At 41.3% G+C, this 12,423-nt stretch overlaps 1 protein-coding gene across 1 annotated transcript; it reads right to left on the bottom strand.

Moving 5' to 3' along the window:
* Positions 1 to 2,499: 2,499 nt before the first annotated feature.
* On the bottom strand, positions 2,500 to 12,335 carry LOC102222134 (zinc finger protein 40-like). The gene is made up of 6 exons (XM_023345363.1): positions 12,273 to 12,335; positions 11,336 to 11,514; positions 6,169 to 6,332; positions 6,024 to 6,089; positions 4,998 to 5,545; positions 2,500 to 3,058 (listed from the first exon to the last, which is right to left on the bottom strand). Exons 1-6 carry the CDS (start codon positions 12,333 to 12,335, stop codon positions 2,642 to 2,644), a joined length of 1,437 nt encoding a protein of 478 aa, XP_023201131.1. The 3' UTR covers positions 2,500 to 2,641.
* Positions 12,336 to 12,423: the final 88 nt, after the last annotated feature.

Below are 12,423 nucleotides of genomic sequence, written 5' to 3'. Positions count from 1 at the left end.
AACATAGTTACTTGATTGTGCTGTATAATTGTATTATGTACCTGGAAAACACGTAATACTGCCTCTTTAATATTACGTAAGGCACACTGAACTGAGAAGTTCTCCATTCCATTCATTGTTGGGCCTCTGTTGAATTAGGTCAGTTACTTTAAAGTTGGTGAATACTTATGTAATCACTTATTTCCTATTAGTTTACATATATTTGTCATTAGTTTTTAGAAATCAGTTTTTACACTGACATCACGGGGATTTGCCTTTTTTTATTGCCCTTGTGTTGTAAAAGAACAACAACACAAGGGCAAGTAATCCAAGGGGTAAATACTTTTCATAAGAACTATAAACTGTAAACTTGTGGCTGTAAATCACAGCCACAAGTTCAGATTGCTCTGGTTTGCCCTGCTTCATTCCCATTTACTCGTGCTTTACATTAAATTCTGAAGAATTAACTGTTTATGTAACTCTTATCTCTCCTGTAACAAAGGTAAGTCACTGCCAGCTTCCAAAAATGTCGGGTGTTGTTATGCCTGTCGCTATGGCAACTCAAACTGCTGTCCAGGGAACCTTATCAGTGAATTACTTTATTGAAGAGAAAAGACCCAGACAGGACATGAGTCATGTCAACATCTACTTCTCTGCTAAACCAGAACTTTGTCTTAAAACGTTCAACATATTCGGGTCCGATTATGATTAGAAGAAACAACAATAATCCCCCTGAACCGTCCCTAAGGTATGATTGAAGTCTGCGGATGATGTCATAATGCCTGTAGGCGGCAGGCAGCTCTCTGCTGCCATCCAGTGGATACACCAGGGTCCTGCTCCTCAATGGCGGCCTACATCAGCTGGCATTTCACAGCAGAGAGAATGACTTAAAACACCACAGAGGGAGACGGAGGGAAGAGTGAACGCTGTCATTACTTTAGATTTTAAACAAAGCAAGAATTAATTTATAGGTTAAAAACATGAACTGAAGCAACAGTCACTGATAGCCACTGGGGGGAGCCACACTAGCATGAAGTGAGCGGTGGTAGTTTGTACACAAAAGATTATGTTTACAGCAATGTACTTACTGCCAGTTGTAGTCCTGTAATCGTCAACTAATTTAGTCATGGATTTATGGTTAAGTGGAGTTTATGGGGTAAAAAAGGAAGAACAAACACCTAAACATTAGGCAACAAGGACCAGGGCTTTTCTGTGTAAACTGAAAAACCGGTTTTCCAACCAGCGAAACGGTAATAACTGTTAATATTTTTTATGCATTTTTTTTTAACAAAAAACTATTTTGAGGATTTGCTTTACTGTGTAAACAGTTCATGCTAACTTGAATGATCAATATAAAATTCTTTTGCACTTTGACCTCTGAGGACAGGATTTGATTTGTATTTCAAGAAATTGAAGATGTCATTTGCACTTTAAATACCAACTGGTAAAATACTGTTTTTTGGGAAGATTGTGTGCAACAATTTCAGCCTTCTTGTAAAAACCATGTTATGGCAAAAATTAAAGTTTAAAAAAAGTTTTTAACCTTTAGAAAAGGTTTTAACCTTTTTCAAAACGTAATAAAGAAGTTTAAAAATCTGTCATTTTAGGCCGCAACAGTCACAAAAATAAAACATTGCAACATCTTGGAATAACTGAATAATTTATCTGAGTAGTGATGCTGTACTGTGATTATCTAGCAATTTAAAGAAATGTTTATATTCATATTTATATTATTGGGAGAAGTAGTGGAATTACTTTAACTTTGAAAAAAGGGAGACCTCACAAGACGCTTGAAGTTCAAATCAGTTGTTTTTATAACAGGAAACTTCCTTTTACCTGAAATAAAATGGAAAGAACGACTTCAGAGACCAGCCATGTGTCACAGTTTTAATATAAATCTGTAAAAATGAGACGTTTAATGGCAAACATGAAAATGAATGATTGTATCGTTTAGAAAAGGCAAAAAAAACACACACATCAGTTTATGACAATTGAAAGCCAACAGTACTATAGTCACTGAGTACATGAAACATCTCCATCAGATCACCTGTCAGTGCTCTCCCTATACCTGGAGCTGAAGCTGGTTTCCTACAGGAAAGGCTGATCCCAGCTCTGCTTCTCGCTCCACAACACCAACAATAAAACAACAAAAAAATCGGACAAATCAGAAAAATCACAGCTTTAAGAATGACGCTTCAAACCACAATCCTACATCAAATTGCACTTTAAATACTGGTCTGAGTGAATAAATATCTGTTCTGATAATACAGTACAATAACATAGCAATAGTTGAATTAGAGCTATCTCAATGGGGCTAACGGGAAAACTCAACTCATTCCAGCTGTTGTTGCATAACGTACAGAATTTGCATAATAGCACATAAATAAATTAACACGGATGACGTCCAATGAAAGGGTAAAAAAGATTTACAAAACGTTTTACCGATTTACAAACGATATGATGCATATCTAACATAGTGCTTATTTATATATTTAGATATATTATTCAGATAATTACATAACAGCGTCATTCAGAAGCGGTGCTCAAGTGCTTTCGTCTCGTTGAGCTTTGGAATATTTCACCATTACCTGCACTCTGTTTCTTTTCTTTTTTTCCTTCTTTTTGCACTGTCCCTTTAAAAAAAAAAAAAGTCTCCCTGCTATCAGAGATGCTTCTGAGAGGAGTTCTGACCTTCAGTGTAAACATGCCTCTCCGTGCAGCTTCTGGAAGTGGAGGGCTGCTGGACGGGGAAGCCTTTGTCTCCTGCGGTTGTTTGCTCTGCAGCCCGGGGGCGCCGTGGAGCGCTGCTGGCCACCGCCTCTTTGTGGGCGTCCTGGTATTGGGGGGCAGCCAGCTTTCCGGTTGGGATGCGGGAGGCCGCCGGGCTGGCCACCAGGCGGTAGAGCGGGAGGGTGGACCTGGGCTGGACCATGTGGATCCCCCCAATGGGGATCAAGAAGCTGGGTGTTCTGCCAGGCTGCTGGGAGTGAAGCGGGAGGTGGCTCAGGAGCCGGTTGGTTCCTCGAGGCCGTGCAGGATGAGGGCCGATGATGGGGACCAGACTGTTCTCCTCCCCCGACTACAAGAGACAAAGATGGGCAACGGAAGCTGGATGATTGTGACACGGCAGGAGATTCAGGAAGGAGAGTTCAGAAAAGGAATAAAGGAACAAAACTAGCAAATTACACAACTAATGGGCTCTGAAGGCCGTTGATCTCATTGGATTTTAAATGGTAATTAGCATAATTTCCGGACTATTGAGTGCACCTGAATATAAGTCGCACCTAATAACGTTTTCTTTTTTTTTTTTTGAACTCTTTATTTAGTTTTACACAACTCAAAACAGGAGATTATCTGAGTGAGGTGATTAGACAAAAAAACCCAAAACGAACAAAAAGCCCATTATCAAAGCTTTCCTGTGTACTTGAAAGACAGACGGAAACTTTAACCTCGTTCCATCTCTGGCTGAAAACGTCCATTTTCATTTGTAAACATTCAGTCATTTTCTCCACCTTTCTTAATCTCCGTTTCCATTCAGTTATAGTTCAGCTACTGACTCCATGTTCTTCCAATCAACAGTTACAGTTTCCTTTGCGCCCACTAACTTTGAAAAGTAAAAATGACTTCTACAGGCAGCTCTTAGAGGTTGCCCTGAGTTTTTAAAAATGTTTTTATTATCATTTGACTTTTTTTTCACCTTTATTCTTAACAAAAGTTGTCTGGGAGAGAAATTAAAAATGGTGTTTTGTGTGAAACGTTCTGATTAGTTTACCAGCTGCCTGTTGCTTCTTCCATAAGCTCAAAGTTGGAGTCGATTGCAAGATGGCTCCTCTCCAGACGGAGCCACAGTCGTATCAGAGTAAAGAGAAATTTAAAAAACAGGAATCCCTTTCCTTCCACTTCACCACTTGTGTTGCTATGTGACATGAGACCCCAATCGACACATTGCAGTTTGAGATTGTGACATGACAACAGAGGGAGAGATTTAAAGGGGTAGGAAGTCTTTTTCTAAGGCACGGTTTGAGGAGCTTCCACCACATTTTCATGATGTCCCTGTTTTTTGTCTTCATCTCCTCCCTGTGGCTCCAATCTTTCACCTGCTTCCCAGTTTTCCGGCCGGCTGCCCAGAGAAAACATGCCGGCTCTATTTCCAAGCTCTCCTGGTTTATTCTGAGCTCAGGAGTTGCAGGTTGACAGAAAGCATGAGAGTTGCCTTTCCTTCCTGTCCCAATAAATGCGACTTTAAACAAGCTGAGATGTAGCAGCCGATCTATATTTGCGCTGCGTGTTGACCGACTGGGATTAAACTGAGCCACACAACATTGGCTGTTTGAGTCTGAAGGGCGTTTATTTTCGGCTGAGCTGAACCAACATGGATGGAGTCACAGGTGAAAGAAGGCTGCGGTTTGGCTTATTCTTAGGCTGTTTTCACACCTGATGGTCCGGTAGACTCGGTCTGATTGGGAACCAAATTCGCAACATTTGTTCCGTTTTCAGCTGCTACGGTTCTCTTTCACTCTGCACTCTGTCAAATCAATCAGACACTTTGATCATCAAACCCTTCACCTGTGGGGGCGCTGCACCAAGAACCACTGAAAGAAATGACAAAAACATCTGAAGGCAACTTCCTTCTTCACAAAATCTAAGCAAAACTGGAGTGACAGCTGACTGTAGAGGTTGTAGGATTTCTCTTTAGCCTTTGGTAAAAGACCACAAGCCATTTCTCCCATTAGCACTAGACCCTCAAGGTAGCTTGAGTTCTACCCAGAATGCACTGTGCTGTAGTCAACTTCCTGCTATTGGAGCTGTCTCTGATCCACTTGGCTCCTCATATTAATTTGAACTGCTCCAGGGTTCATATCACCTGGACCAGGACCGAGGTTAGTAGGTGGACCAGAGTTTGTTTAATTAATCTGCATCAGAGTTCCATTACGCATTCACACCTTCCCAACTAACTGGACTTTATAGGCAAATGAACTGAAGTTTGATTCAATTATAAATTTATTCAACAGACTCACCAGAGCTGCAGCAGGCCGTACCTCCTTAGGTGGGCGGCAGGTTTGACACGGAGCAGATCCACCAGCTGGGGAGCTGGGAAGCCCGGCGGAGTTGGACCCCTCGGCCGGGCCCCTGACTGGAGACACTGCTGTCTTCAGAACTGAGGAGACGGGACGAGAGGACGGAGACAGGGGCGAGGTCAGCGCAGGAGACGGGTGTGGGCCGGGCGACGGGCTGCGAGGTGGAGACGGCTCCCTTCCTGGATCTGGAGACTGGGTGTGTGGAGAGTGGGAGGCCCCGGAGGACGAAGCATTGAGACACCTGCGGGCGAACAGGGCCCTCCTGGTGCTGGTGGAGCTCTTCCTGGAGGGAGTTGGGGGGGGCGAGCTGCACGTGTTCCCCAGCAGCCGGCCCTCCGCTCCAGCGATTTCCCCTCTGGTGTGTGAACTGTCAGCTACTGCGGACCCGCTGCCTTCATCATGTGTGCCGTCATCATCCTCGTGAGCAGCGTCTTGGCGGTCAGACTCCCTGAGTTGGTTTCGATCGGCTGCTTGGTCTTTCGATTCTCCTGAAGCAGAAAGAAAAACTGATTTTATACTTTTCTGTTATTTTTTAATTTATGAATGTTTATGACTGTTGTCATGACATGTCAATCGCTAAATAATGACTTTTAATGCAAAGTTGTTTTAAAAGTCCATTAAAAGCACCAATTTTGAATTATTTGGTAAATACTGACACTTTAATGCAAAGTTGGCACTTTTAATGGACCTTTAAGGCAACTTTGCATTAAAAGTGTGACTATTTGCCAAAAGGTACTTAATGACAACAGTCATAAATATTCATAAAGGCTCTTTCATGTTCTTAACTGGTGTTATGTCATATTTATGACACTGTCATGTGTCATAAATATAAGTCTTATGCACACCCCTTCAAATAAATTGTTAACAAATGAGCTGCAATGAGAATGAAGAAAAAACAAAGTAAAGTTTCTTTATGTCAAAGTCATATTTAACAGGAGTATATCGTCAACACAGACTGGAACAAACCTCCAGGTGTGTCGTCCTGGTGACCTCTCCTCTCTTCCCCAGGTGTCAGGTGTTCACCAAGTCCCACTGAAAATAAACAGCAGCTCTGTGGAAAGGAGCCCAGTGCAGAGAAGAAGAGCAGCAGCTTCACTGGTTCTTATCTCACCTGGAGCGTCCAGCGAGCCGCTGCACACCTTGCACACAGACGTCTGGGATTCCTCTGGGAGTGCGGTGGGATTCCCAGACTCACCCGGGCTCTCCCTGTCACACTCACCACACACCACTCCTGGCTGGGTCTGGGATCTGGACGAGTGGGAGATCAAGAAGGTTTAGTTTGTCCCAGAGCTGACCTGTTAGCCGGGGCTTAACATCTACATCGGTTAGCTGTTAGCACATTCGCCATCTGGCTTCACTGCACTGTGTAGGCGCCTAGCTCAGCTTCAACAGACCAGCTTTCAGAAGTCCACTGCTATGCAAAATTCACCTTTTACATGTTTCTGTCCTTCGTGTGGTTATCTACTGCTTCTAGAAAAAGAACACCCAGTTGTTTTTTGGGAATAAGTCAATGTTCTGCTGGTGTCTGCAAAACGACCCATTTCAAAAAACCTCCAAATTTTAGCATCACGTTTTTTTAACCTAGCAACCTCAAACCAAGCAGAGTTCCTCCCCTGGAAACCCAAGCGGAGCGCCACCCACTTTATTACAAGACGATGCTAAGTTTGTTGTGCTGGATTTATGCTGCACAATGGCTGCTGGAAAAGGTAACTATTTTTTTCGTAACTGCAGTACAGAGCATGTATCCATGCATTTTCTCCCAGGCACAGAGTACAGAGCTCCACGGCTTAGTTCTGTTTGCAATGTTCCTGCGATGTTGCTAAAGAAAGTTGCAGTTTGAACAGACCAGGTTAGGAAGGATTTCTCTGAAAACTACCAACAGAACACGACAAGATCCACCAAAAGACTTGGACTGATGAAGGTTCTGTTCCTACTGTTCTTCACAAATCTGCAGATGATGGCCGTGTAAGAACATAATGCTGTCTTGTTGTTCAGCATCAATGTGATTTGTCAGTTATCCCAAGCTAACCCCAAACGGGTTTGGTTCGTTTGACACAGCGCAGTGTGAGAGCGAACTGAAGCAGCTGAAACTGGAAGAAAACTTTATAACTTTGGTCCCCGATTGAACTGAGTCCGCCGGTTTTTCCATCAGCTGTGAAAACATCCTGAGAAAACCTCCAGGTAAATAAAGACACTTCAGTGTAAGGACCCTGCACACACACACAGCGTTCACACTCCACACGTCAGAGTGGATGCTCTTAGCCTTCCCTGTCCTGGGTGACATTTGGTGTCCTTGCTGCCTCCGTTTTGTCTTTTTGCACCTCAGACAGACTGAACAGATGGAGAAAAGATAAAGCAAGCGGGTTTGCAGATGAGTCACGTCTTTAGGAAGGCTGCGCTGCCGCGGCAACGTGAGTCACAACATGGCTTTATGCACAAGCGCTCACATCACATCCCAAGATGTGCAGATGGCATCTCTCTTCGCTCCCCGGTGTGTTTATTCCTGTCAGGTATTATGACACATAAAACTAGATATATGATCCAACATAAAACAGAAAAACAAGGTGGGACTGTGGCAGAACTCCTGTTCATGGAACCAGAAAATAAAAGACACCTGTTATTGCTAATTAATATCTTGCAGATATCTTAAAAGGTGCTCACCCCCAAAAATTACTGGCCAGCCTCAAAGCTTAAAAAAATAAAGAAATAGCCACGTGTTTCTAATAAAATCTTTCCTGGGTGTGTCAGGGCTGGTTGTTGATTTATGCTCAGAACATGACACCATTAACCAGAACATTAACTTCTGAAAGCGATCAGAGTCTCTACACAGTTTAGGCGTTTGTCCTTTTACCAAGCAGCTCAAGTTGGAAATCTTGTACTTTTCTCAATTTTCTTCAGTATGTAGAACCAAAGATACATTTTTCCTCTTTCTGTAGCATTGAGATATTTACAGTTGCAACCAGACGTTTACACACACCACATAAAAAGACAAAACATTCATTTTGAAGACATTAAAGAAAAAATATCTGACATATTGTTTTTAATAGGGCTGTACAGTGGTGCAGTTGGTAGCACTGTTGCCTTGCAGCAAGAAGGTCCTGGGTTCGATTCCTGGCCCGGGGTCTTTCTGCATGGAGTTTGCATGTTCTCCCTGTGCATGCTGGGTTCTCTCCGGGTACTCCGGCTTCCTCCCACAGTCCAAAAACATGACTGTTAGGTAAATTGGTCTCTCTAAATTCTCCCTCGGTGTCAGTGTGTGTGTGTGTGCGTGTGTGTGTGTGTGCGTGTGTGTGTGTGTGTGTGTGTGTGGTTGTTTGTCCTGTATGTCTCTGTGTTGCCCTGCGACAGCCTAGTGACCTGTCCAGGGTGACCCCGCCTCTCGCCCAGAACGTTAGCTGGAGATGGACACCAGCACCTCCTGACCCCACCAGGGACAAGGCTGTAAGAAAATGGATGGATGGATTATTTTTAATATAATGGTATAAGTAATTTTTTTTGCCAAAAGTGATTTTTGAAGAAATCATCTTTTGGCAATACAGAGGTGGTGATTGTTTTTTTGGCCAAGCCAAGCCCCCCCCCCCCCCCCCCTTTTTTTTAAAATTAATTTGGATTAATTAAATATGAAGATCTTAACGTGTTCATAAGTTGCAAAATATTTTCGAGAATCATAATTGTCACGGCCTTCTCAGCTCCAAAACAACATTTTTTCCAAGACAGGCCATGTGGTGACAACAGGTTATTTGTTTCTTGAACGCACTTCTGACTTGTTTGAAAAATCTACGTAGTTTATTTCTAGCAGAAACATTACTAAACTACAAAGATTTTAACATGTTTACATTTTTAACGCAAATAATCAGGTCTTTCTGTTCGTACGTGCAGAAGTCCTGAGCTGGAACCTTTGCATTGTGTTTCTGGTACGCCTGTAAAGCCGACACACGAACATCCGCGAACATCAGCCACGGACGACCGAGCCGCTTCTCTTGGTCCGCTGCAGTTAACTCCATTAAAGAACTTTATTGGCTCCCGCAGCTAATTATTTTATAAAAGAACCAAAAACGGGGAGAAATTTTAAATTGCTTTTAAAAAAGCTTTTCAAAGTCATCCTTACTTTGGCTTGATGCTGTTTTGAAATGCAGTAGTGAAGAGTTTTTCTATGCACATGATGAGTAGTGCAGCTTCTAGCAGCTGCAGTCTTTCCAATTAATGCCAGTCTTAGTGACAGGTGAACCTCGCATTTATTAAAGAATCATAGGCGACAAATGTAGCTTCAATACGATTTGTTTGACATTAACATCAATTCAATTTATGAGTCAACAGAACAGGAGAGCGATGGTAATAAGAGCTAACATATCAGAGCCAACCTTTTCTCTTGCAGCTTTATTTCAGCACACTTTAAAACATCTGCTCTAAAGTGATGAAACGGTAAGCAGCGCGTTGGGAACAATCTACCAAGGAACAGATGTGCTTCAGAGGCCTCTCAGTAACTCTGAAGGTGTATTTTTAGATTATGAACAATTCAAATGAAGTGGATCTTTAATGGGCGTCTCCGTAACTGTACATAATTGCAAAAAAACAACAACAAAAAAAACAATTCATGTCCGATTTATCGATGCAAACATGTAAAAAGTGATGCCGCATCTAGGTTTCATTCCAAAATCTGAGTACCAGCTGCTGTGCAGATGCTCTCCCATCCTACACGCGCCTGCCAATGAATCACAATGAACTGATTCATCTTTTAAAAAATATGCTGATGCTAGAAGGACAGATGGAGGTTTTACCTTAATGCACATTCAGGTTGTCCAAGGAAGTCAAAGTTTGGCGCTGAGATTTTCCAACTGCTAATTACTGTTAGCAAGTAGGATTGTCAAAGTAGTCAATTTTGACAATCGTATAATAATCAATGCTTCTAATCAATATTAAAATCGTACATTCTTTAAAGATACTAATTAACTAACTAAGCTTTTTTTTCCTTCCCAAACGGTAATTTTGACATTTTGCTGCTTCCCTCCATGCAGCGGCACGCAAACAATATTTTAATAATCGATTGTTTTGAAGATTGATCCATTAGTCAGATTAAAAGGTTTGTATGTTCCACAAATATTTCATTTAAACACTTAAGTTTATAGTATACACTTTAAGAAATACATTAAAAATGCAAACAAATACTTCAATTCACCTTTAAAATATGGTGAATAAACATTATGTACATTTATTGTCTAACATGCAATAACATGTTATTGCATGTTATTGCAATTCCTTCAGCCAACGCTTGAACATTTGTAGTAAGTACAGCTAAGAAATACTTCTAACATCGACATGTGGAAAACTCAACCCGGGTTTATCTATTGACTATTTCTTCAAATAATTAATTAATAATTGCATAGCAAATTATTGGATCAATTCTTTTTTTTTCTTTTTAAGAATTTGAACGTTGTGAAGGTAAAACTGCCACTTGAGTTCTGGCTGGAATATATTTATATACAAACGTTTTTTCTTTCTCTTAAATGCAAAATGTGTATATTATATATACAACTTTGACTTAATCATCGCTCTGTATATGTTGTTTGTTTAGCAAATGGCATTTTTTGTTGAGTTCGTTGAATTAATTACCTTGTTAATAAATTAGCCAAAATCTGTAATAAAAAAGAAAGAATCCACACTGTTGTAAGGGGGTATTTGTATGTAGAATTTGAGAAGGGTTTAAGTTAATTCAATTTGGAAAAAGGCTGGAGCATAAACAAATACTGTAGTTTCATGGTTCAGTATGTGGTCAGCACACTGACCACCCTCCTCTGACTGATAGGCTCTGACCTTGTTCTTCTTTGAACACACACAGAAGCAAATGACAAGAATGGCACCGCGGCTGAAATTAAATTCTAAGACACAACAAGAATGAAAATGGCCACCTTATAGAGATATGTGGTTGCATGTGCAGTTACACTCTGGAGTTCCTCCCTTATTTTTCTACCCATTTATTTAGTGTCAGTGTGACACCACCAACACACACACACACACACACACACCCCACTTTGCTACTGAACTGGATGAGAATGGCAGCAATTGCTGGTGTAAATGAATCTCTGCAGGCGCGGAGGAAGCTCAGGTAGTTTTCTGGCTTCAGTCCTTCAACAGACGGACTCTGTTGGTGCACACAGACAACACTGAGCCTCTCCATCATGAAGGAAAGAAACATGAATAAACTGGGTGATGAAAGCTTCGATTACAACTGGTGTTCAATCCAGCTACTGTTTATGGCTCGTGAAGACGTTTAAGCTCACCTTCTTTCAGATATCCGCACTTCAAGAGGCTGTTTGTTTCTGAAGCATAAATTGACTTCCTGCTTTGGTCTTTTCTTCTCTTTCTGCTCGTTGGTTTTGCTATTCGCAATGTCATCTGTCGGCAGCTGAACCTTTGCCACCCGCTCATGGTCTATGCAGTAGGGGGGAGTGCTGTAGACCTGAACTCAGAAACAAGAAATGGGGAAAATGAACCAATTCTGCCTCTTGCATGGCAAGGGAAACAAAACCTAGGAATTCACTCTGAACAAAGTGTTATATACCATCTGTTATAGACTTACGTGTAGATAGTTTTGTCTTTGATGACCATAACTACAAATTTTTTTAGAAGTTGCAAAACATTTTTGAGAATCACAATTGTCACAGCCTTCCAAGTTCCAAAACCAAATTTTTCAAAGCAACAGGTTATTTGTTTCTCGAATGCACTTCTGACTTGTTTGAAAAATCTATGTAGTTTATTTCTAGGGAGAAAAATAGAACAATAACTAAGAATCGCTTACACTTGGATGAAAAAAAAGTTAACTTAACCTGATCTTACCAGTTCAAAAAGTCATTTTAAAACATCTCTCATCATCACACCGGCCAGGTGTCGTCTTAATCTCTTATATTAATGGGAGGGTCCAAAAGTTACCAAAGTAATCTTAACAATTCAAAAAGGAACAATTACAGTATATACAGATATTGGTTCAAAATGACTTTACATATACAGTAAGTTAGTATAAGTGCCCAAAGAAAAACTAAATTAATAGAACTTATGATTTGCAAAACTCCTACATAAATATCCACAACAATGATCAACAGACTTTTGCTGCTTCCAGAATTCAAGTTCTACTGTATTTTATGTAATGATCTGTCTTCTCAATCTGAACATTTCTTAGACAGACAAAAAAAACCCCTCAAAGGTCAGTGCAGTACCTACCTCAGCAGAGCAGAGACGTTTGCAGTCCTCATCCTCCATGGACTGGGTTATCCTGACCGTCATGGATGATGTGGTATAAATGGAGGAAGTGAGCCTCTGCTTACAGTGCAGTAGCGAGAGTACAGTCTTGCTGCAGAGCCCAGGTGGGTTG

The sequence above is a fragment of the Xiphophorus maculatus genome, chromosome 13 (assembly GCF_002775205.1).
Source record: "Xiphophorus maculatus strain JP 163 A chromosome 13, X_maculatus-5.0-male, whole genome shotgun sequence".
NCBI lineage: Eukaryota > Metazoa > Chordata > Actinopteri > Cyprinodontiformes > Poeciliidae > Xiphophorus > Xiphophorus maculatus.
Note: the sequence above shows the minus strand (reverse complement) of the source record. Positions and strands in the feature narration are given on the sequence as shown.